The sequence below is a fragment of the Hypanus sabinus genome, chromosome 4, assembly GCF_030144855.1.
Source record: "Hypanus sabinus isolate sHypSab1 chromosome 4, sHypSab1.hap1, whole genome shotgun sequence".
NCBI lineage: Eukaryota > Metazoa > Chordata > Chondrichthyes > Myliobatiformes > Dasyatidae > Hypanus > Hypanus sabinus.
The window spans coordinates 148,343,045-148,369,555 of record NC_082709.1 but is presented as its reverse complement, the minus strand read 5'-3'; the positions used below and the strand labels follow the sequence as shown (position 1 = coordinate 148,369,555).

General features: G+C 39.8%; 1 protein-coding gene across 2 annotated transcripts in view; it reads right to left on the bottom strand.

Annotated features, from left to right (window-relative positions):
- Positions 1-1,778: 1,778 nt before the first annotated feature.
- The window catches only part of LOC132393304 (prostaglandin F2 receptor negative regulator-like), a 64,230-nt gene continuing 39,497 nt past the window's right edge, over positions 1,779-26,511 (bottom strand). Inside the window, exons 2-9 of one of the 2 annotated variants that reach the window (XM_059968353.1) lie at positions 23,890-24,255; positions 14,621-15,040; positions 13,628-13,996; positions 11,945-12,367; positions 11,087-11,500; positions 8,693-8,800; positions 5,916-6,215; positions 1,779-4,956 (exon numbers count right to left, since the gene is read on the bottom strand). In XM_059968353.1, coding sequence (XP_059824336.1) covers positions 4,793-4,956; positions 5,916-6,215; positions 8,693-8,800; positions 11,087-11,500; positions 11,945-12,367; positions 13,628-13,996; positions 14,621-15,040; positions 23,890-24,255 — 2,564 coding nt within the window. In that variant the 3' untranslated portion in view covers positions 1,779-4,792. The remainder of the gene's footprint in view (positions 4,957-5,915; positions 6,216-8,692; positions 8,801-11,086; positions 11,501-11,944; positions 12,368-13,627; positions 13,997-14,620; positions 15,041-23,889; positions 24,256-26,511) is intronic. The other variant, XM_059968354.1, reaches the window with a different exon arrangement.

The window sequence follows — 26,511 nt, the reverse complement described above, 5'->3', positions numbered from 1 at the left end:
ACAGAGAGTGAGCATAGTTTGGAGATACCAAGGTTCAGAGAGTTGGCTTCTGGTCTCCATTTTCCTAATGATCTGCTGGTGTTCCCAAGAATTGTAACACATTGCCATGCCAGATCTTTGATACACAGGCAGGACAGAACAAGAGATGAAACATTCCTGTAACTTTCTACTTAATTTCAGGTGTGCTGGAAAGCTGCTTCAGGAATCCAAGTGTAGCAGGTTCAGGACCTGTAAGGCGTTATAAACCAGGAAACCTTGAAGAGCAGAACATAACCACACCACACTGAACCCTTTTGCCCCAATTTTGCCATAGATACGAGCTTAGTGGTAGGGATGGAGCAGGAAAGAACTAAAGAAACAGAAGGGTGCAAGACAGAAATCAAGTTAATGGATGACTAGAGTGAATAGACAAAAAACCTTTTACTGTAGTTTGCCACATGAGATAGCACAACAAATAATCATGAACACAAATGAGCAACTTTGTAATAAATAGCTTGGCACAACTATGCAAATTACAGCGGCAAGTAAAGTAAAAAGATACAGAAGGAATTTCAAACAAATTTAATAAAATTGAATTGTTCATGAGCATTGTAGATAATTTTTAAAAAGTTTTTATACTTTGAATTATACAAATCTGCTGGCAAAACCTCACTTAGCAAATTAAATAAACATATTTAAAGACCAAAATCAATTTCAGTAAATTAGCACTTTGAAAGGAACGTCTTGGATACTTCGGAATATATTTACATATGATAGAGCAGGCATTCCCAATTTCTTTATACCTTGGAGCCTCATCATTAATCAATGATCCCAGGTTGGGAATCTCTGTGATAGAGAATGAGTGCCCTACAGTTTTTCATTTGGTTTCCTGCAGAGCCAAACTCATGAAATCACACAGGAAAAATGGGAAGGGCTAGAGTGAAAAAAAATCAAAATGTAACAGATATTTGATTTTTCCTTTTCCCCCAGATGAACCTGGGATTGTGGACATGGCACTCACATTCTTTAAAAGTGTGTTCCATTTTTATTTTAAAAAAAAGATCAAGTATTACTAGTGCAAAGCTGAAGCCCACAGGGTGAAATTCCATTAACAGTTTTTGAAATGAAAGAACAGACTTTGTTCAAGCTTGATTAATATTTCCTCCCATTACCATACCCTACATAAATTACCCTCAGGCACACCAGTTGAATTGTACCACCAATGGGTCTATCTTAAGCAAGCTGTGTCATAGATCAAGTCTAATTTAAAATACTCTCACGAAGGACAAAAGAAAACCAGAGTGGACCACATCTTAGCAACCACTGATAAATGTCCAAACAGACTAGGTGTAAAAGTAGTATGGGGAGGAATGCATACATTAATAACTTAAACATCTGCTCTACAATGAAAATCAACACTGACAATATTCTAAGAAAAACAACATCAGGGCATAATGCTGGTAGTTTCATGATCAGCAAGTCTGGTTGGATTATTTGAAAATATAAAATTGCACAATTTGACAATCTGTAAAGGAAATGTTTGAAGATACAAAAAAAGGAAAACATCATAAGGCTGGCAAACACATACAAGTCTGCAGAAAAAGAGTTACAATTCTCTTAAGTGAAAAAAGATTTAAATAAGTGAACAATTGTAACCATCAGTTGTTCTAATTGAATTAATTAAGTTGTAACTGCTAATGTTTAAAAGGCATGAGAATACAATTCTAAGCAAAATTTCAAGTTCAAAATACATTTATTATCAATGTATAAATTATACACCTTGCGATTTGTTTGTTTACAGCTAGCCCCAACGAAAGAAACATGAAAAACCCAACAGAAAGAACCAAAATTACTGAGCTGACGAAGAGGGAAATCACACACACACACACACCATGCCAGCAACAGGAGCAAACGACAGCCTTCTGAACCAGACGGAGTCCGTAGATCCGCTCCCTGGAGCAGTTGGAGTAGGCCCAAGCCTTGATCTCAGTTCTTTATACTAACAGGGCAAAAGCACCGCTAAATGTAATGTATCAGTAATATTTTACAGACTCATGAATATTCCAACCAAATGGAGTGTTCACTCACCTGTACAAAACAAAGTAGCTCTCACACACACACATACTTTGCAGAGATATGCTCTGCCTCTTCAGATCTGTTGCACAGGACTGCTGGTTTAACTTCTCTGGAGATGGTTACATCTCAAGTATTAACTTCTGCAGGTGGGAAGTCAGCTGCAGTTGTAGCTATTGTACTGCTTTATGACTAAACATTCAAATCTGGGCTCTCACCCACTGCGGGCTCAGTGCGTTAATGCATTTAAAGTTGTATTGCCATTTCAACAGCATGAGGCATTTAATAGTGCAGTGCAAGATTCCTGTCGGCAAAATATAGCCTGCCATTCACTGATGTTAACAAGGTTATGGCACCACTGGGAAACAGAAGTTCTAGCTGTTGAGCAATTTCACCCCGTATTTTCCACATTTTCTGCAAAAAAAAAGGAAAGTATGTACAGTCCCTTCTATAGGTGGCCCTTTAGATCATTATTACGAGAAGGCAGTATGACTGGCTGAAATTCTTTCCATCAATGCGATGGGACAGTGAACGGACAACTGGCTGTCTTCCTGCCGAGAAAGTCATGAAAATTCACACTGATGCTGTAAAGTTCAACACAATGTTAAATCTCTGCACCAAATTTGATCTTTTAACTATTGCACCAGGTATTTTAGGCCTATTTGTGGGGGGTAGGTGCTTGGTGCTGATGACGAGACTTTGCTCTCATTCTCCAAGTGTCCTCGGTGCACAAAGTAGGGGTAAGGGGCTCATTTGTTTCACACCTCCTATATAATCATGATGACTATGGAGAACTGTGCATCTTAGAAAGAACGTAGCCATGGATAATGGTAGTCTTTCATTTGAAATACAAACTGAGGACTGGAAAGAATTCTGCCTTTCTGGCAAATAATACCCAATTGCTCAAGAACTAGTCTTTACACCTGAACTTTTAAAGAGTTCAGAAATGTCAGTACTGCAAGGGCAGACTATGTTGCAACAGTGAAAAATTGTATAAATTAACTACAGCATTTGGCCAAAGCACTGTAGCAATGTGAAAGACAAATTACCAGATGAATACATCAGATCATGCAGCAACTATAAAGGGAAATAAAGAGTTGATGTTTCAGGTCTAGACTCTTCAAATAAAGCCAAGTAGAAATTATCTAATAATTTACTATGTGATTACTTCAAATTTCAAAGCACATTTATTATCAAAGTATGTAAATTGCATACAACCTTGAGATTCATCTCTTTACAAGCTGCTACAAACCAAAGAACCCCAACGGGACACATTAAAACGAAGAGCATCCTACACCCAATGTGCAAAAAAAAAAGAATGAATCGTGCAAACAACAAAAAGTAGGCAAATAACGTTCAGAACTGAAGTTCACAGAAGTGAGCTCAGTCACAGGTGATCCAGGAGACCGTTAACTGCAGGCCCCATCCTCAGTTCAGGATAGAGATGAACCGCCGAGCATTGAACTGAACCCCAGTCTGCCCTTCGTCACCAGCCCCGACCCCATGACCTTTACAATCTGGCCCGGCACGTAGGTCGGCCAATCCTTGGCTTGTTCCTCGCTCTTGAGCCCGGACCCTGCAGCCTCGATTTGGCCTGCACCCAATCTTTCCAATCTGGCCCAATGCTTAAACCAGTCAAACATTCACTGGTTCCTCGCTTGGGAACAGGCTCCGCCGCATTGACTCTTCCTCTCCCTGGATCCAGTCAGCTCTCCCTGGCTTCCAATCAGCTCTAGCAACAGCCATAAATTGGCTCGTTCTGTGTTCTTGGGCCCAGTCTGCTGGCTCGATTCAGCCTGTGCACGCCACGCCACAACCATCCTCCACCTTTCAAACTTCAGTTCACACCGTAAAAATGCCAGGTCATCCATGCAGTTCAAAAGCTCATCTCCGAAAGCGAAGTTACAGGCTATTGACTGCAGTGATCATTTTCCAGAAAAAGTGTGATTAATAAAGTAGTTAATTGTTTAGACTTGAAATGCAATATATTCTAACAAAAAGCCAGGCATGTCATAAGTGGATTGTATTGGAGTTTTTTTATATTATTTCCATTGTTCTTTGTATAAATTTTAATTTGTAATACACATTCAAAGACAGCAATAAAATGTTTCCCCATTTATTGGAATTCATCATTTAAAATGGAACTTCATGCCCTGTCTAAAAATAGCTGAGAATATATTTCCCTCTGGCAGAAAAGCTCCCCCTTATTCGGTACACTTTTGTCCAATGAGAAAGATTTTGAGAACATGCTGAACATCTTGTTTATTCCCCTAGCCTCTGCCTTTTTGCATAAAATTACCTCTATAATCATCACACAATGATTTTGAACTTGCCTTGGCGGAGCAAATACTTATTCCTGTTAGCACTCAAGAGAATGGAGTTTATTGCGTGACCCACCAGTGGTAATTTGAAAGCACAACACGGTGACTGACCAGCAGGCACCAGGGGAGTGCAGCTTGGTCCAGCCCTACTTGACAGAATGGCAAAGGTGGAAGAAACTGGCAGTATCTCCCGTAGCATGACTTATTGCAGTGAAAAATAATAAATCTGCAGAAATCACACTGCCATTCCCAAAATATTTTTACTCAAGACTGAACATGGCTTTCTTAAAAATAATTACAAATCATTGCATGAGGCCAAATTCTTAAAGATTTGACATTTTCTTTGTCGTCCTCAAATGTCAGCATACAGGTAGTTTCAGTAGTTTCTCTCCAGTGGTCACTAAACAGTGCAAGAGATCTCAGCTCAGACATTTCTGGAGTAACCCACGTCGCTCATCTTTCGGGACATTTCTTCCTCTAGGTGCACTTGGAAAAGCGCAATAGCCGATGGCACAGGCGAGAATGCCAATCAATAAGGCACTGCCAATCCCATACAACAAAGGCATCTTAAAGGAATCTAGCACTAAAAGAAAACAAAAAGTGGAAACAATAAGTTACTACATCATTCTATATTATCCTTCCTGTATTAAACCACTTATTTCTATTCTAGCACCTTATTATTTCTAACATGTACTTTCAAGTTTCTTTTATTCACCAAGTTGCCCAATTAAACACTCACTCCCTTGGTTCTTAATATTAACTTTGTAAATACCTTATAATTAAATTTCAGCATTTTAATATTTCTCACAGTTTTTAAGCTTCTACTATTCTCATGCAATCTTGATGGACATAAGCTCATGAAATTTTCACCTTGAGAGAATCACACGTTATATGCTACCTAGAGTCAGGTCGCAGGACAGAAATGCACAATGCTAAAATGCTCTTGTAAATATCTTCAGCATTAACTGGGATTCCTTTTTATTGAAGAGGTAATTATGTCATCAAAGTATCTTTGCTTTTCAAGATAACTAAAAAAAAGCTACATTATTAGTTCAAGGTATCTGTCCTAACAAGATGCTAACCATGAAGTGGCCCAACAGCTTTTCCTCATTCACTCAATACCAGGTTTATTATCAATGTCCAAGCCTGGTAGAACCCACCACAAATCTCGGTCGACACAATATTGGTTAATTTCTGCGAGGTTTCATTTGATTCTGTGATCGTTCTCTGTAACCCAAGCCAGATAAAAAGGCAAAATATAGATGGCTCCAAATTAAAATTATAATTAATCTATAATGCATTTTCCAGGATGCATAATTTAAGATAATTTATTCTTCCTGTACACTTACCACTTTAAACATTGATAATTATATGAAAATACGCATCCCATTGCCTACCAACGTTGGAGGGAAGATGGGAAGGTATATTTTTTCCCCCACCAAATAACATTCACACTCTTTGCACACACTAAAAACACAAGGATCATTAGAATTCCTAAGATTTGTTCTCTGGCTTCTCCTTTGCAAGCAAATTGAAACTAACCTGAAATATCAACGCGTACTGAAAGTATACCAGATTGTTGTGGTGTTATTTTCTGCCATGTTCCAGTCTCAGATTTTATCCAGGGTGCCACTGTGCAGGAATAATCTCCAGAAAAATCGCTATCTGAGCAGTGTAAGCGCAGACGGAATTGCTGCATGCCCGTTCGCTCAACGCTCATGCTGCTGGTACCAAAGTCCTTCAGGTATGTCACCACTGATTTCTGATCCACAATTACCAAAGGGCTCTGGCTGACATTAAAAGAATGCCGTTGGAAGAACCATTCTACCTCAAATAAAACATCTGAGGAAAGTCAATAAATCATTTAGATTAATAAATGGTCTATAACATGCATCTAAATTCAATTCAATCCCATTTATAGGATTCACAGTATTGGACGCCATATTAACTTCTGGATTTGAGTAATGTCACTCAACTTATTTACTTAGACAAGGACACTTGTATAGGAATATTCACATTTACTCAAAAGGGAGTTAGAATATTACTTATTGGCAATAAATCAGCAATGGAATTAGAAAATCAGTAATCAGTATAGACTTCTGTCCAAATTGCCTTCCAAAGAGAGCACTGTTCATCTTTCACAATGGGAAGGGAGGAGTCAATGACATCTTGATTGTTCCTTAAAAATAAACCCAGATGCATACAAAATGCCTTCAACCAATACCTCTCAGCACATCAAATGCCCTGGCTTATAAAAACATTGATAAGGCAGATTTCACGATTCATTTTAAAAATAAGATTTTTCTAATGCTCAAATTTCACAATATTTTGCGGTATGTACTGTTGATAGTGTTGGTGAGGGGAGAAGAGCACTGTGACCAAAATGCAAACAACCACCCGGCTATCTTATTAACCAAATAAACTGAGTAAGCTGAGGACTTAAGAAATTAACAGAGGCAGCGGAGGAAAGTTGTTGAATCTTTTTTGTATCTGATTTGGAGGAGAAAATTAGATTAAAAGCAGGACACAAAGGGAGAAAAGTTTACTTCAAGTTTTTAAAAAATATCCAGTAATTAAATACTATAAGGGATATATCCTACAGTTGCATTAATTAGGTTTCAGTGTCAGAAATATTCATTAGCAATAATCGATAATGTCTCATTTCTTAAAAATAAGTTTGACATCCAGACCAGTATTAACATGTGCCAAAAGTTTGCAAGTATCATGCAGGACCAGAACCAATGGATTTCATGGAGCTAAAGAACAAGAGGCTGATTTTTGCAAGGTTAATTATGGCATCTTGTAGTGCACCTTGGTAGCAAATTCTCGATACCTGTACTAACCATGCACCATCAACATCACCATTATTTTGAAAGCAGTGTAGAAACTCAAAATACCACTGAACCTCTGCCTGTCACAGATTATCCACAGCTGCTAATCTGAAATTCACACACCAGAGTAATTTTATATATCTTACATTAGTAATACATTGGTTATGGACACATATACCAAATATATCATGAAAGCTCAAAAGGTTTATCAGTGAAAATGGGTAGAGCTTTAACCTATTATAGACAATAGCCATCATAACAAAATTCCAGTAGATTAATTATCGCAGGAGTAACTGAATGCACTCAATCATGACAACTCTCAGACTAACTTAAGAAAGCCAAAGAACATAGAACAGTACAGCACAGGAAAAGGCCCTTCAGCCTGCAATGTCTGTGCTGAACCCACAGGTATTAATTTTATACCACCTTATTCAGTGTATTTTTGTCTTGGAAGAACTTCAAATATAACACCAGTTCAGATAAGAGTTCTAAGCATACAGTATCCTGGGGAGTGATGAATAAGACCAATAGATACTTCAACCTTTCTTACAGAGGAAGAGGAGAGAGGGATGGGGGAAGAGCATCAAAAAAATTGGTTGGAAGCAAGAGATTTAACAAAGAGATCCAAAACCCACTCATCCAAAACTTATGCCAAACTTCCACACAGCTGCCTCCATTCCATATACAGTCTACATTGGCATCATTGGATTCAGTGGTAGAGGGCATCAGCCATGCTGTTATTCAGCTGGCAAACCTGACAGATGAATCAGTTCAGATACTCCGTTCCTTTCAATGGAGAGGAATATCAAGCAGATAACTTTCCGGTAGCTTACATTTCAAGTCAGTTAATTTGAAAGTCAAATTAAAGTTTTTTTGGAATGGGCTCTTAGATGTTTCAATCAATTATTTTTCTTAAAAATGAAATAATTTAAAAAATAATAATTGCAGTATTCAGTGTTTGTAAATATTCACACACATTCAAGACATCCCCAACTATTCGAGCTGTGACAACACTGACAGGCTTTGGGTCAGAGGTCACTGGTTGTGCAGGCATCTGTGCATTTCACAGAAGGCTGGTTAAAAGGTCTGAGCTGATGAGGCTGTCACCGGGGGGAGGGGGGGGGGGGAGGATCAAGCTAAGGGTGGTTTGGTGAGCAGTTCATAACTCTGATGAAACTCTAGGTCTGATTTTGACACAAAGTATGGGGAGCATTTCAAATGAAGAGCATTTTTCTTCAAGTCCATTGACATTAAGCACCCTGCATATCTGATAAATGCAACATTCCCTGAAGTACATACATTTTGTGTAAAATACAAGTAGTGGGACTGTATGAATTGAATCAGAGCAAATTCCTAAATGACAGCAGCTGTTATGAGAAATCACAGTAGCTCACTGAACACACAAATCTGCTGAATGTCAATCAACCCAGAGAAGTTATTCTGGCACTACACACCATAATAGATCTAGGATAAGTTTTCTAAAATTACCTGAGGTGTCTGGTATCTCCGGCAGGTCAATAGTGCAATTCATTTCCAAAGTCTCTCCTTGGTACACACGAGGTCTCTCCGACTCCAATGTCACATTAAACTGAGGTGCTATAGATTAAAATGAGACATTAATAGACAAGCAATGGTTTAATTTATAAACGCTCATCATTAAATGCAAGCACATTTTTAAACTTTGGAATTGCATTTAGCAGAAGGAAGATGAACAAATTGTACTTTACACAACTTAAGGTCTATAACAGAATGTCTAAAAGAACTCTGAATTTCTGTGATTGGGCAGCACTGAGCACTGGATATTAAAAGACAAACTGTTTTCTTAGCAATCTTTCCTGGGATTATTTGGCCTTGCTGGTGCACAGTTGTGTTGATGTTGACTGATTGCACAGTTCCTTCAGCAGCACCTTTCCTTCACAGAGAATTGTTGGAAAGCATGGAAACCATGAGCAGGAAAATCTAGTTGTGGCCAAGTTGGAAAAGCCTTGAAATGGAGTGTGCAATCTTCCTGACTACAAAGCTGTGGTCTTAGGTGTGCCTTACTCTGCACAAACAATACATATCATGAAACTATCTGTAAGCCAAAATACTGGAAGAAACCCCATTCTCTTCTTTGAAGCCATGGATCTTTTTCTTCCAATCATGAGTTAAAAATACCACATCAGGTCAGCAACTTGAAATGTGTGTGGGGAAATAAAACTATTATTTAAACTCTAAAGAAGGCAGTGAAATCATGACCTGCTGGCCTATCAACAGAATGGGGCAGAACTAATAAGGATTTATGAAAAGGAAATTGTATGCAACTAATGTGTTAGTCTATTTTGTTTATATGTGGTTGTAACTGGAAGAAGAGATGAGGAGCAAATGGATGCAAGAGTGTTCGCATTGAGGGTTATAAACACTTGTGGACTGTGGACTGGTTAATGGAGAGAAAGCGTAAAAGTCATCCTGGTCATTTTTGGTTTGGGAAGTTATAATTTGTGGGGTGCCAGAGGGATCAGTGCTGGCTCTGAGCTGTACAAAGTTCATAACAACAACTTGGGCAGAGTGAGTTCCAGGAAACAAACGAACTGCTGATCATATTGCTTCTTGTGTTGTTGCGTTGTAGTCATGCAGGTGTTCCCCTGGTTTCCGAACATTCGCTTTACGACAGCTCACTGTTACCAAAGACCTACATTAGTACCTGTTCTCGCTAACCGAGAGAGGATTTTCGCTTTTACGAAAAAAGATGCCTGCTTTAAACTTGTGTTTACCCTAAGAGAGAGTATCGTGACTGTGAAGCCTTGCACGGGCAGGTGTGTGCGCAAGCATGTATGTGCCGATTTTTTTCTACAAATCGGTTTTGGCTCAATCTTCTGGTAAGTAAAACTACATTGTATATACATTATTTCTACTTTACATAGGCTGTGTATTTAACATATCATTCCTGCTTTTACTATATGTTAGTGTTATATTAGGTTTTATGTGCTATTTGGTATGATTTGGTATGTTATTTTTTGGGTCTGGGAATGCACAAAAATTCTTCCCATAATCGCTTCTTCGCTTTACAAAATTTCGGCTTACGAACAGTCTCATAAGAACGCTCTACTTTAGGATAGCGGGGGAAACCTTATATCACAGAGACAGGCTTTTCAGCCCACTTTTCCCTCCTACTGCTTTCTACCACTCATTAGGGAATAACTCATCTTTGCAGCATTCATAATCACCTCCAGTGATACTTGATGCAAAGTATTGTTCTTAAGTATGTTCCATTTCCTCATGATCCTCTTCCTTCCACGGAGCTCTGTTTGTTTTCATGTTTGCCAGTTTTCTCTCAATTTTTTTTTAGCCTTTTTCTCTCTCTCTTTTTATCTTTCTAATCTCTTACTGCTGCTTCTGTTAAGTTACCAATTCTTCAGTCTACCTCTAGCCCTTTCATTCTATTCCAAACCTTTTTTTATGCCATGGATCAATTCCGTTAAGCAGGGGGTCTGTGGACCCCAGGTTGGGATTCCCTGCAGTCTTTTATTTGGTATTTGATTAATTGCTGGAGTTAACCACAGATCTCTCCCTTTCCTCCTGGGATCCCATTTTCATATTAGGGCAGTGGAAGCTCAGCAGAAATGTATCCGATCATTTAGCTTATTTATTCAGTCAGTCCAGACCACTCTACCTTCATACCATTGTAATAAACATCATTTAGGCTGAGTTCTGACTATCTGATCCACTTCAAGTTTATGCCAGCTGCCAAAAGAGCAAGATTCCATACAATCACAAAAGCTTACAAAATTTTAAACTTCTATGTACTTTCCCAAACTCAATCTTATGCAGAACCACGCTCAGATGATTAACTCTGGTCCTGCCTGCTACGACCTTCAGTGCAAGGTAAAATCCAGGACTTACCTGCTGTTTTAAAAGCGACAGCAATGGCATTTGAATAATTAGAAACTGCTTCAGACCACCCTCCATTTGCATCAGGAACCCATGCTTGTACCATGCAGTAGTAAGATCCTTCATCAGAAAATTGAGTCTTGTACAGCCGGAAACGGAACTCCTTGTCACTGACTTTTTCCAAAACTAGATCTTCTGCTTGGTGCTGAATATTCATTTGCTCCAGCTTTACCACTGAGTCCCGACTCAATGAGATCAGCTTTTTACTGTCCCTTGCTTCAGTAAAGGCTGGTTCATTCATTGATATAACCACCGAATAATGAGGAACTTCAAGATGGTCTGCAGAAATGCTACACGTCATTTCAAAAGTGCTACCCTTTGTAGCGACTGATTTTCCCTCTGTTGCTGTTATGCTTAGCTGTGGGTCTGAGGAGTAGAAGGAGTATAAATATTAAATGCTGGCTAAGGCACATTTTTCATGATCCCCAAGCAATGACTCCTGAATGCCAAAGACATCATACATAATTATCTCAATCATTAATAATTCTACCAGAGAGAGTCAGTACAGCGTCCTCTGCACGCTATCCTTCCTAGCTCTCCCCAACTCAGTCAGATGCTCATTGAGAAGGTGCAGAGGCCAGGCAGATCTTTTAAAAACTGGCAGCATTAAAAAAGGCGGAATAAGGGAAGAACTAAACTAAGTTGATCCACTTTAATAATCTTAACTGAGCACAAAATCATTTATAAATAGTATTATGTCTGAAGAAAGTAACAAGAGTTATATGTATGGTGTATAGTTCCAGAGAAAAGAACAGCATAGCACCTGATCTGAAGAACAAACTTCCCACAGAACTTTTAGGAATAGTTTACCTTCGATTTTCCAGAACATATCAACACCAAAGGAAGATAATTCCTGTTTCTTCACCCACTTATTTCCTCGTTGTTTAATCATGGCAGAAACATTGCAAAAATATTCCCCTCGGTCAGACAGAGATGCATGCTGCACCTGAAACTTGAAAGTATGTGTCCCAGGCTTCATGAAAGTAACCTCTCCTTTTTCAGCCCGCTCTTTATACTGATCGCTCACATTCAGTGTCAAATCTTGATCCATTGTTGCTACTGGGACACTCACTCTGGCAACACCATCCGACCCAGTTGGCTTGAAATACCAAGACACATCTAGTCTTGCATCATCTGTGTTTTGCAAATCTAGCAACTGGCATTCAAACTCTGCTGGTTCTCCCGAGGAGCTGGGCAGCCTTAAGGAGCTTAGGTGAACAGTATATGTAGGATCTGTGAATATGATTAGAGCAAAAGTTACTTTTAACACTTAAATGCTAATTAATGTATCAAAACCTATTTACAAGTGATCCTTTACATAATTTTATTATAGTCTCAGCTGTATTTAAATCAATAAACTGGTCATAAATTTTGAGCAACAACATTTCAGTTGGAATAATATTTTTATTCCTCATTTTCAATCATGAAAATATGCCAGTTCTATGATGCTTGCACAAGAAACTTAAATTAGTCAAGAGATAAAGAAGTCACAAAATTTTCAAAAATCCATAGTACAGTACTATTGCAAGTTGCCTGAAGCATTTCTAGCTAGTTACAAAAAACAGAAAAAAAGTATGGCTCAAGCTGAAAAAATAATTCTAATTCATATATTAATAATAAATCTGTGATTAAATTTGCACTAACATATAATCTAGCTGTCATGTTTAATAAGGCAGCAATCCATTTATGAATAAAATAATTCATAAAGGTTTTTGCAGATGCAGGGAATCCTGAGTAATACATACAAACTGCTGGAGGAAATCAGCAGGTCAGGCGGCATCTATGGAAAGGAATAAAGAGCCAGCATTTTGGGCCAAGACCTGATGAAAGGTCTCCGCCCAAAATGTTGACTAGATGCTGCCTGACCTGATGAGTTCCTCCAGCAGTTTGTACGTGTAACAAAAACAACTCCCAACTTTAGACACTTCAGGCCTTAATAATTCTGGCACAATGAGGCTGTGACCTTGGTAAGACTCTTCTCCTTTCAACTTCCAGGCCCATACTCATGTGTGACATGATTGAGTATGGCATTAGTCAAGAGTGCAGGGAAAAGACCAGGTTTACTTGGGGTACACAAAGGAGTTCTTCCCCTTTGCTTAGTAAATAAACTGTTCAGATCCAGTCCTCAGTGAAAGCAAGGGTTACTAGTCGGAATTTGAATATCATAAAAATTCAGCCACATGATTGTAATAGGCTCTCACCAGGGAAGATTGTGTCAAAAGATACATTCCTTTCAGACAAATGTTGGAATGCCCTTTCCACTGTATTGGCTTTGTTAAATCACAAGGTGTAAATAGGAAAACATTCTTCCAAACCGTTCATATTGACGACAACCATTAGTTTATCTTTATATTATTAACTTCATTAAATTCTATCATTTGAGTTCTGTAAAATGCAAAGTATGTCAATGAACACAAGGTTCTCCAACTTCATGTGATGTGGCTCATTACATCCAATTATTCATGCATGAAAAACAATGAAGAATGCAATTACCTAGAAGTGCCACAGTGATATGGAGAGGATTAGAGGTTTTCTCTGCTGCTTTGATATATGGGGTCCAAACAGAGGCTGCACAGTAGTAATATCCACTATCTGATTCATCAACTTGTTGCACTCTCAGTCTGTAGTCATTACTACTAATTTTGTTCAAGGTGATGAAGTTTGAATCATTAACTATTGCTGCAAGATTCATGTGCACCAGAAGTTTCCCGCTTTGAGTGTCAGCTGCTGGAGATGTGCTGACATACCAGCTGACCTCAACGCCGAAGTCTTCGGCACCTGTTACTGTGCAGACCAGATCAATCTCATCACCTTTGTTCAAAGTGAGCATCCTCCCACTTGCAGAGACATTGAGAGTCTGGGCTGTAATACAGAAATTATATTCTTTAGTACGATTTCCCCCCAATATTCCAAAAATCAACAGCCCTATTGTTTCGAAAACTTTGTAGCAGATAAATGAGTTCACCCATGAGGCACCTCAGCCGTAACTGATAAAAGAAACCGGAGCTTGTTTGCACTGAACTAGATTTGCATTTGAGCAAATGTCTTATAAACTAAATACCCATCCCCTTCTCCCAGATTTTGAATCTTTTCCAATGTTGATATTAGCAATGAATTACCTGAGAGCAATCCAGAGGAATCCCCTGATTGCCGTATCAATCACCAATTTAAAATGAGACACAATTCCATGAAACGTGTCTTCTTGCTCTCTGACTTAATCTTTCCATGTTTAATCCATTTTTGGATCTGTCTTTTGATACAGAGATATAATTTGCAAGAACATATTCACCTCCTAAAGAATACCTTCCAAGTTTTGAGCAGTTGTTAAAATTAATTATTTAAATTGCATCCTGCTCTCAAAGCCTTTGGTATCAACTGCATCCAAAATGCTGGTCAATTAAGCAAAATAGAAGATAGATATTCAGCGATATTTGCATTAAGATCAAACCCATTCTAAATAAGAGAATTATTATGAATATGATGTACCTAATGACTGAACTCCAATCGTTGCAATGTTTGTACTTTTCTCCTGAATTTTTTTCCACGTGGAGCCATCTTCCTTGACCCACTCTGCTGCCACACAAGAGTATAAGCCGCTGTCCTCAAGCTGCAGGTGGCCAATAAAGAGCTTAAAAATGCCATTCTTTTCCAGGCTCATTCTGATATCACCCTGCTGATACCTGGCTGCGTACGAACTGCCAGGCAGGAACTGATCGTGAGTGAAAGACAGAATGTCTTCTATCACACCTCCATTTTTAGTCAGCTGCCATTTGACAGAAAGATGGGTAGAAACAGGCGATGAAGTTGTCGCAACACACTGAAGTTCCAGTGCCTTCCCTTCGGTGTAGTTCCTGTTCGGCAGACTTCTGGACTTTGTAGGTGATACAGTAAGTTTATCGGGAATCACTGATAAAGAAATACACCATGATTACTGACAGAGAAAAAAACCCACTAGAACGTTTAAACCGGCATTATATTTATCTAAAAATCAGAACCTCTTCTGACGTCTTACCAACAGCCATTGGTTCACATACCTGACAGCCAACTGTAAAATTGTAAGTCTCTCATCAAACGTTATGTATGAAATTGTTAAATGAATGGTTGTAACTATTTTGGCTGTATGATTAAAGCTGTGACTTGGTGTGCTACAGGGGTCAATGCTGCGTCCATTATTATTTAGCAGCTATATTAATGATTTTGATGACTATGTGGCAAACTAGATCAACACATTTGCAGATGACATCAAGAACGGAGGCGTAGCAAATAGTGAGGAAGCAGATCAAAGCTTGCAGCTTGATCTCTACCAGATGGGAAAATGGGCTGAAAAGTGACAGAAGGAGCTTAATGCAAACAAGTGTGAGGCATAGCACTTTAAAAGGACAAACCAGGGTAAGGTTGCAAAGTGAACGGCAAGTCTCTAGGTCTGCCATTAAATAGAAGGACCTGTGAGCACATATTCACAATTCCTTGAAAGTGCCATCGCACATAGTGTCATTAAGAGAGCTTTTAGCACATCGGCCTTCATAAATCAGGGCAGTGAATACTGGGATGTTGGGATGTTATGCTGAGTTGTACAAGACATTGGAGTATTATGTCTAGTTCTGCTCATCTACCTACAGGAAATATTTCAATAACCTTGAAAGAATGCAAAAAAAGTTACAAGGATGTTGCTGGCATTTGGGGACCAGAATTATAGGGCAAGGTTGAATATGTTAGGATTTTATTCCCTGGAGCATGAGAACGAATGAGTTCTTAAAGGGGTATACAAAATCATGAGGGGGTATAGAAAGGGTGAATGCATGCTGGTATTTTACCTCAAGTTGGGCAAGTCTAGGATTAGAGGTCATAGGTCAAAGGGGAAATTTTAGGAAATCAGAGGGGGTTCTTTTTCACTCTGAGGGTGGTATGAGTATAGAATGAGCTGCAAGCATAAGTGAAAGATGAGGGTTCAATTGTAACACTTAACAGAAAGTTGGACAGGTACATGAATGAGAAGGGTATGGAGGACTAGGGTCTGGGTGTAGCTAGTTGGGAGCTAGGTAGAAAACCATATCAGCACAGACAAATTGGTCCTAGGGCTTATTTCTATGATGTAGTGTTCTATGACTCTACAAGGTGAGCAGCAAAAGGAAGCAGAGATAAAATGAGGAAAAATACCATTTACTCAACAACACTTTAGAATACAGACTGCTTAATAGAATGAAGGATAGATATATATTCAAAAAGCTTCTTGTAAAGAGAGGTTAGTTTGCCAGATCTGTTTGGAAAGATGGCAAATGACACGACAAAGATATATAAAATTATGAGAGGCGTCGATAGTGTGGATAGCCAGATTTTGCTTCCCATGGTTGGGGGTGTCTAAAACTATAGGTCGATGAGAGGAAGGAAGTTTAAAGAAATTTGGCTGGGTAAATGTTTCATATAAAGTATAATTGGTATCTGGAATGAACTGCCAGATGAGGTGGTGAAAGCAGGAATAATAACCTTTAAGAGGCATCTAGACAGGTATTTAAATGATCAGGGCACAGTGGAATATAGAATTAATGCAGGCAAGTGAAACCATGAACATTGAACCAGGGCTTTCAGCTCACTATGTGGCTAAGCTCCATAAAACTATTGTTGTTGTTTCTTTTCACACCTTGCAGCACATTGGGCAGCAGTTTTTGACATTTGCTTAGCATTTGTCTTTTTTTTATTATGAGGCTGTGTTGTTAGCTTGACACTCAAACCAGCAGGGATGGAAAGCGGGCAAGGAATCGGCCAGATTTGAACCTGGGACCATTTGCCTCAAAGTCCAGTGCTAATACCACTACACCACCAGCCGGCTCCATAACTCTATAGGAACAGATAAATATCGTAAGGAGAAAATATTACAACAGGATGGGTAATCAAGCACTGGGTATACCTCTAAATAGTTCAAGTTCAATTGTTTTCAATCATGCATGCACATGTATACAGCTAAATGAAAGTGTTCCTTCAGGGCAGAAGTGAAAAACACAGTGCAGACTGTCACACGCAGTGCATTCCCAAAAATAACAGCACAAGTGCCTGAGAAGCATGCCTAAAAATCGATGGTGCATGGGATGCTGTAATGAAGCCACGTTTCTGCAAGAACAAGTATGCAGAGTTCCTCAGTGGCCCCATAGCTGGTGCAGATTCCAGTGAACTAAAATAAAATGACTTTTATTTTGCTGTTATGTTTTACATTTCAAAAGCAGTCCATTGTTTCCGGAAATGCATTCCATGGCCTATCAACCAAATGCACAGCCATTCTCCCTTTAAAAAAAGAACACAAATTTTCTCATCGGATTATCAATCTACCGACCAAAATAAAACCCAATTTGCCTTATGAAGACGCCTCAATCTTCAGTAATAGATCACCTTGATACAAAAGTCTCACTTTATACTTGTGACTGTGAGGCTCAGTACAGCTCCGATGCCATATTTAAGTTCGCTGACAACACCCACTGTCATAGGCTGAATCAAAGGTGGTGATGAATCAGCATATAGGAGGGAGATTGAAAATCTGGCCGAGTGGTGTCAAAACAACAACCTTTCGCTCATTGTCAGCAAGACCAAGGAGCTGATTATTGACGAGAGGAGGAGGAAACTACAGGTCCACGAGCCAGTCCTTAATAGCAGATCAGAGCTGGAGAGGGTCAGCAACTTTAAATTCCTTTGTGCTATCAGTTGCTGGGCCCAGCATGTAAGTGCAATTACAAAGAAAGCACAGCATTCCCTCTACTTCCTCAGGAGTTTGCTAAGATTCAGCATGACATCTAAAACTTTCACCACCCTCTACAAATGTGTGGTGAAGAGTATATTGACTAGTTGCATCACAGCCTGATATAGAAATGCTAATGACCTTGAACAGAAAAGCCATCAAAAAATAATGCATACAGTCTAGTCCATCACAGGTAAAGCCCTCCCCTGCACTGATCACGTCTATATGGAGAGCTGTCGCAGGAATTCTCCAACTTCAGTTACTCCAAGTTTTCCTTATCTGCAGATTATCAAATTAGCCAGCCTCAGTTTGTTTGTTTCTTTCTCTCTCTCCCTCTCCCTCTCCCTCCCTCCCTCTCCCTCTCCCTCTCCCTCTCTCTCTCTCAGTTGTCTGACCTACTGAGCTAATTTTGGCTTGGGAGACAGAGGACATGGGACCAAACTATTCCAGGGTCGATAAGCTGCAACCCTCTTGCATTTCACATTGCACAGTTTTAATGCAGCTCCATAACAACATTGAAAGCCACCTTACTCGATTTCAGAGATGCAACTCAGTTCAGAGAACAAAAACATAGATCAGGTGGCATTCTACAGGGTGGGTGCACAAAGCAGTGCACAAATAGTACAAGGAGAGGAATCAGCCACATCTGAATTAAAAGCCAACAAAGCAATTGAACTGAAGAGCCCAGAGGGCTGAACCTCAGGTGCTGACTGAATATTCCGTGGCGAATGAGTAGGGAACTCAAATAAACAACCCATTCTCCATGTCAGGTACACAATGAGGTCAATTTATACAGCAACAAAGTCCACCTAGTTTGTCCAAGAGAAACAAAGATAAACATGCCCACACAGGGAAGACACAAAAGAAGCCTTTCTTTACAGAATGAAAGCTATAAACAATCAGCTGACTTCTTTCCCTGATTTAACTAGATTCACTCATCTATTGTCTAATTAAAGACAAAGATTAGTTTTATTTGTCACACGTACATTGAAACACACTTTGAAATGCGCCATTTCACTCAGTCACAGGGAGAAGGTACAAGCTCCATACAGACAGTGAAAGGAATTGAACCCCGATCTAAGAACATAGAAGTCTACAGCACGTCACAGGTCCTTCAGCTCACAATATTGTGCCTACCATGTAACCTACTCTAGAAACTGCATAGAATTTCCCTACTGCATAACCATCTATTTTTCCATGTACCCATCTAAGAGTCTCTTAGAGGACCTATTGTATCCGCCTCTATCACCATCGCTGGCAGTGCATTCCATACACCCACCACTCTGTGTGTGGAAAAACTTATCTCGGACATCCCCTTTGTACCTACTTCCAAGCACCACAAAACTATGCTCCCTCGTGTTAGTCATTTCAGCCTTAGAAAAAAGCCTTTGGCTGTCCACATTAGGAACCCTAATTCCTCTCATCATCTTATACACCTCTATCAGGTCACCTCTCATCCTCTGTCCCTTCAAGGAGAAAAGACCAATTTCATTCAACCCATTCTCATAAGGCATGTTTTCCAATGCTGTTAACAACCTTGTGAATCTCCTTCCTGTAGTGAAGTGACCAAAACTGAACACAGTAATCCAAGTGGGGTCTGACTAAGATCTTATATAGCTGTAACATTACCTCATGGCTTTCGAATTCAACCCCACGGTTGATAAAGGCCATCACACATTACACCTTCTTAACAACACTGTCGACCTGCGCAGCAGCTTTGAGTGTCCTATGGACATGGAACCCATGATCTTTCTGATCCTCCACACAGCCAAAAGTTTTATCATTAATATTATATTCTGCCTTCAAATTTGACCTACTAAAATGAACCACTTCATACTTACCTTGCTCTAAAGCGCTGCGCTGATCACTATGTTACGATGCTACCGTCATGGAAGATTAGAGGGGTAAAGCCAATGATGTATACCAATGAATGATAAACCAAAGAAGATTTTGTGATCTGACTTTGAGTAACAGTTATCTCAATTCTAACTAAATCTAAAAAGGCAAACAAAGCGGAAGGATGAAAGAAGTTGAAAGCAAAATTGTTGGGAATACTGAGCACGTCAGGTAGCATCCATGGAGAGCCACTGTAGTCAAGTGGTTAGCATGACACATTGGAGTTCAGAGTTCAATTCTGGCTTCCTCTGGAAGGAGGTTATAGGCCCTCCCTGTGACATGCGTGGGTTTCCTCCGGATGCTCCGGTTTCCTTGCACAGTCCAAAGTACCACCGATTGATCAGTGTTAACTGTCCAGTGATTAAACAAAAGTTAAAATAGGTGGGTTTCTGGGAGGTGCAGCTCATTGGGCCAGAAGGGCCGGATCTGTGCTCTTCTCTAAATTAACAAATAAATAAAGAGAAAATAAACTAAAGTTTCAAGTACATCTCTCTGTAAAGTGTGGCCAAGGTTGTAAACAATATCACCCAGCCAATAGGTCAGCATGGGGAATTGGAGGGATTAAATCTGAACAAAGGTATATTAAAACAGAAATGAGGGCAGTTGGAGGTGAGACCACAAAGGAGGAAAATAAAAATTATGCAATGCACAGCTGTCGGACATGTCCAGCTGGTCCGATAGCTTAAGAGAGAGATACTGAATTAATAACAAAGTTGAGCTGGCTAATTTTATCATATACGGATACAAAAAACTAAGTTAACTGAAGTTGGAGAATTCAAGAAGGTCTGGAAGGATACAATCATACTCAGGCTGAAGATAAGTTGCTGTTTCTTTTGCTTATGTTGAGCTTATTTACAAGTGTGCAGGAGGACACAGACAGAGGGGAATAGAAATAATTATAGTAGCTTGCATGACAAAGCCCAGGGTGGTCCTGAACACTGGTGCTCCACAAGGCATCTATGCAATCCATGTTTGCTTTCTCTGATGCAGAGGAAACAACATTGTCAACACTGTATCCAGTATATTAGAATAGAAGACACGCAAGCAAATTATTTCTTCATCTGTAAGGATAGTTCCAGTTCTGGGGGAAGTGAAGGGAAGAAATGAGAGGACAGATGTTGTATCTCACGATATTGCATGGGAAATAGCTTCAATAAGGGAAGTGGTTGATATAAAATGAAGAACAGATGAGTAAATCACATGGAGAAATAGTCTCTTCAAAACATGAAATCATATTGAAAATGGCAAAAATTGTAAAGCACGAGGCTGATGAGAAAGAAAGCAAAGCCTGAACAGCCTTTGATCTAAAAATCGAACTGTGGGAGCGAGAGGAGGACAAAGATCTCTGACAACGGTTACATAAATATAGTCGCCAGTACAAATATGGAGGAAGTGGAAGGAAGTAGGGCCAAAAGAACTGTAGGATTATGTGGGTTTGCAGAGAGCGTTTGTCACTGGTATGTCGCTGAGCCAGGTGAAGGTGTGAGAAGAGTGCAAATTGGCAGAAGGACTAATTAAACTTGCATCACACACAAAGTGCTGGTGGAATGCAGCAGGCCAGGCAGCATCTATAGGAAGAAGTACAGTTGACGTTTCAAGCCAAGACCCTTCGTCAGGACTAACTGAAAGAAGAGATAGTAAGAGATTTGAGTCGGCTGGTGTGGTATACTGCATCCGGTGCTCCTGGTGTGGACTTCTCTATATTGGTGAGACCTGACACAAACTGGGAGACCGTTTCATTGAACACCTATGCTCTGTCCGCCAGAGAAAGCAGGATCTCCCAGTCGCCACACACTTGAATTCCACGTCCCATTCCCATTCTGATATGCTAATCCATGGCCTCCTCTGGACAACATCTTATATTCCATCTGGGTAGCCTCCAACCTGATGGCATGAACATTGATTTCTCTAGCTTCTGTTAATGCCCCTCCTCCCCTTCTTGCCTCATCCCTTATTTATTATTCCCCCCCTTTTTCTCTTTTATCTCCCTCTGTCCCTCTCACTATCATTCCTTGCCTGCTTTCCATCTTCCTCTGGTGCTCCCCCTCCCTCTTTCTTTCTCCCTAGGCCTCCCGTCGTGCCTACAATAAAACTTTCATGTTTTGCATGAGTGCAGGAAGCGGAGCATCAACAGGATGAGTGTCCTGGAAGCAGAAGAGAGAGTTGGTACTCAGGTAGGCTTGAAAGCACGAACATTTCAAACGTTGCACTGCTTCTGCCTGTGCAAGTTTTCTGTAGTTACATCTTGGGTATGAAGTAAACAATAATGAAGAGAAATTCATTAACTCCCTTCCAGATGAAGCAGCAATTCACTTCACTTCAAATCCATCATGATATACTTGGTGCTCATGGCATGCTTTCCCGTACATCACAGGAAACAAACACAGATAAAGCAACTGCTTTGTAAACCAAATGTTTATCTATTTCTGTTGCCTGGCACTTTAACTCCCTGTCTCACTTGGAACGGTCTGTGGTCTCCCACGCTGTTACAACATGGCTCAATGCAAGCTTGGGAACGGCATCTCACCTTCTGCCTGTCTAGGCAATTTTGCAGCCTTCAAGAATCAATGATGAATTATTCAGAAACATGCTGGCTATTCAGAACAACACACACAAAATGCAGAAGGAGCTTAGCAAGTCAGGTAGCATTTACAGAGAGGAATGAACAGTCAATATTTCAGGCTGAGACCCTTCACCTGGACTGGAAAGGAAGGGGGAAGGAGTACAAGCTGGCAAGTGATAGGTAAAGCCAGGTTTTGTTTGGGGGGGGGGGGGCAGGGAGGTACCTGGGAAGTGATAGGTAGAAGAGATAAAAGGCTGAAAAAGAGGCAATCTGATAGAAGAGAACAGTGTACAATGGGAGAAGGGGCAGCAGAGGAAGGCAATGGGCAGGTGAGAAGGAGTATGAGAGGAGCAAAAAAGTGGAATGCAAAAAGAGAGAAGGGGGAGGTGGAGAAATTATTGTAAATTAGACAACGTGATTCTCAGGCCATCAGGCTGGAGGCTGCACAGATGGAACATGAAGTGTTCTCTGCCAACCTGAGGGTAGCCTCATCGTGGCAGCAGAAGAGACCATGGACCGACATCCCTTCATCTACGTCAGGTCTCACTGATGGAGAGGAGACCACAATGTGAACACTAGATACGATGAGCCTAACAGACTCACAGGTGAAGAGTTGCCTCACCTGGAAGGCCTGTTTGGGCCCTGCATGGTGGCGATGATGTGGTTTGGGGCAGTACAGCACTTGCTCCACTTACAGGGTGAGTGCCAGGAGGGAAATCAGTGGGGAGGGATGAGTGGACAAGGGAGTAACAAAGAAAATGATCCATATGGAAAAAGGGGACTTGGGGGAAGGAAAGATATATTTAGTGGTATAATCCTGTTGACTATGGCAGAAGCTATGAAGAATGATGTGTTGGATGTGGAGGCTTGTTGGGTGGTAGGCAAGGACAAGGAGAACTCTATCCACATTATGGCTGCAGGAAGATGGGTCGAAGGTGACTTCTAGGAAATGGAGAAGATGCAGGTGAGGGCCGCATTGATAGCAGAGGAAGGGAAACCCTGTTCTTTGAGGAGGAGGACAACTCTGATGTTCTGGAATAGAAAGCTGTTCATCCTGACAACAGACGTGGTGGTGTCAGTGGAATTGAGAAAAGGGAATGGCATTTTTATGGGAACAGATATGATCAAGATAGAGATGAGAGTCTGTAGGATAATAAAAGATATCAGTAGACAGTCCGTCTCCAGACACAGAATTCGAGGAAGGGGAGAGAGGTGTCAGTGATGCACGGAGTAAATCTGAGGCCAGCGTGGAAGTTGTAGGCAAAGTTGATGTAATTGAAAAACTCAGCAAGGGTTTGGGAAGCAGCACCAATGCAATTGTCAATGCAGTGCAGAAAGAGTTGAGGAACGTTACCAGAGTAAGTCTGCGGCTGTTTTTGTTTGGTTTAATTTAAAGTGGGTGAATACCTGCTGGATAGTGGTGTTAGTATCACCGATCAGTGTTAGGGGAAGCAGGAGTGAAAGCTCTATTTTGTTTTAAATCATTGAGTGGAATTACTGAAAATGGATTGGTTATTTGTAAAGACACACTCAAAATGTAACAGAGTTTAGTGCACAATTTATAATACTTACCTCTCAAAATCACAGAGGCTTCATAATTTCCACTACTATTTTCATCTGTACTAGGCGTTTGGCATTGATATTCCCCATCATCTTCAAATTGAGCACTTTTTAAGTGTAGCTCAACAGAGCTGTCACTAAGTCTCTTCACCCAAATCTCATTTTTCTGAACCTTCTCCTTGTACTTAGGACCTGAATATTCTGGTTCCAATGTGCTGATGATATTTGATCGCTCACCGTTACGAATCACAATCCAATCAAAATTTTGTTCACTCGGTCCTTGATAATCGCTGACGTTGCAGGGAATGCTGACTGTGGTGTTCACCACACGGTACAGGGGACCTCTTGGGACTCGTACAATGCGTCCCAAGGTCAGGTCTGCAAGAAAAAAAAACAAACAGTAAAAGGATTGTTCTTCAGGTGAGATGTAGAGCAATTCACCAAATCCATGCCAACATAAATTCTGTACCTACCTAGAAATGAGAAACAACATGAATGGCTACGACTGACTGAAACCTCAAACAAGAGAAAATCTGCAGGTGCTGGAAATCCGAGCCACACATACAAAATGGTGCCTGTCCTGCTGAATTCCTCCAGCATTTTGGGTGTGTTGCACTGACTGAAATCTAGCCGCTTTAGGTAAACTGCTGCTTACCTAGCAAATTACCAGAAGCACGTGAACAGTTTGTTAGAAAAGGGCATTTATTCTTTTTCTTTTTCAATCTTTTTATTGATTTTCATATATACACAAAAAAAATAACATAGTAATAAGTAAGTTGTAAATACAATAGACTTGAAATCACATTGATAATAAGATAACAATATCCTAATAAACATCAACAGAAGAGAATACCTTAATCAATCAAGTCCACATGATTATATGAAAAAAAAAACAAAAATAACCATTAAAAAAGAAAAAAAAATATTAAAAGTATGTGAAAAAAATATATATTAAAAAAAATAAAACACTAAACTAAACTAACATGGGCAATAATAACAGTTTACAAGTATATGATAGTGTCAAAGAACTCCGGAACTCCATACCTGAACATGAATAAGCAGAGAGAAGGTCTGGAAAAGGCCAAATTAATTCATATGAAAATGTCTAATAAACGGTCTCCAAGTTTCTTCAAATTTAATTGATGAGTCAAAAATAGTGCTTCTAATTTTTTCCAAACTCAGATAAGTAATAGTTTGAGAAAGCCATTGAAATGTGGTAGGAGGATTTACTTCTTTCCAATTTTGTAATATAGACCTTCTGGCCATTAATGTTACAAAAGCAATCATTCGTCTGATTGAAGGGGAAAACTGATTACCATCTTCATTTGGTATGCCAAAAATTGCAGTAATAGAATGAGGTTGTAAATCTATATTCCAAATTGAGGAAATAGTAGTAAATATGTCCTTCCAATAATTATGTAAAGTGGGACATGACCAGAACATATGGGTCAATGAGGCCACTTCTGAATGACATCTGTCACATTGAGGGTTAATATGAGAATAGAATCGAGCAAGTTTATCTTTAGACATATGAGCTCTATAGAAAAGGGCATTTATTAGCACTACACATTATCTCTAGCATATTTCCCAAGATACAGCTTCCAGTCAGGATCCACATTTTACATCTCGACTCGTGTTTCTTTCAAGACCATTCTGGTTACAAGTGTAACCGTGAGCTCATCATTAAATTGGTTCCCTAACTAACACAGCCAACTAAAACCCTGATGCAGCTGGCTGTATAATAAGGACCCCATTGTTCAAGATATCATCTAAGCACTCATGGACTGTACACTTGTGTATTTCATTCTTCTTGTTACCCCGAGCCAATGCACAATGGTCATTTGAACAAGATAGGGACAACGCGAAGAACACCATAATGGACCATGATTTCCTGTGATTGCACAATTAATAGGTTTGCCCATATGGTTATTTAAAACCAGCACTGCATGTTCATGAAAGTGCATGTCAATAATATCAGTGAGGAAATTAGGACTCTTGGGTCTCAGAACAAGGTAAGCAGCTATGCATCACCATAAACAGTCAGATTAAAAGACTACAAACAATGCAAGTTGCATGCTAAATCAATGACGCTTTTTAATTTTCAATGTTTGACACAACTTTAGACAGTAAGTGAGATTCCTCAAATGATTAAACAGGTACATGGGTGGAAGTTGACAAGATTCAACACTGTCAACATGTAGTTTCTATTCATCATGCAAATACAACCACTGAAGTGGACTGGAGAAATAATGAACGGCCATTTAACAGAACTTACAGATTTTCCACATTTCACTTTCTATTTGGTTGAACCTGAATCTGCTGCAATACAGAACGGTATATCATAGCAAAGTCCATTCGACCCACAATGTTGTGCTGACCTATTAAAACTATTACATAATCATTCCAACCCTTCCTTCCTACACATCCTATAACCCTTCATTTATCTGACATCCATGGGCCTTCCAGTCACCCACCACTTTGTGTGTAAAGATCCTACTTCTGACATCCATCCTGAACTTTTCCTCCACTCACGTTAAACAGATGTGTCCTGGTCTTGGCAAAAAGATGCTGGTTGTGTACTCTTATTAACACCTCCCATAATTTTATACACCCTTCACCTCATCCTCCTTCACT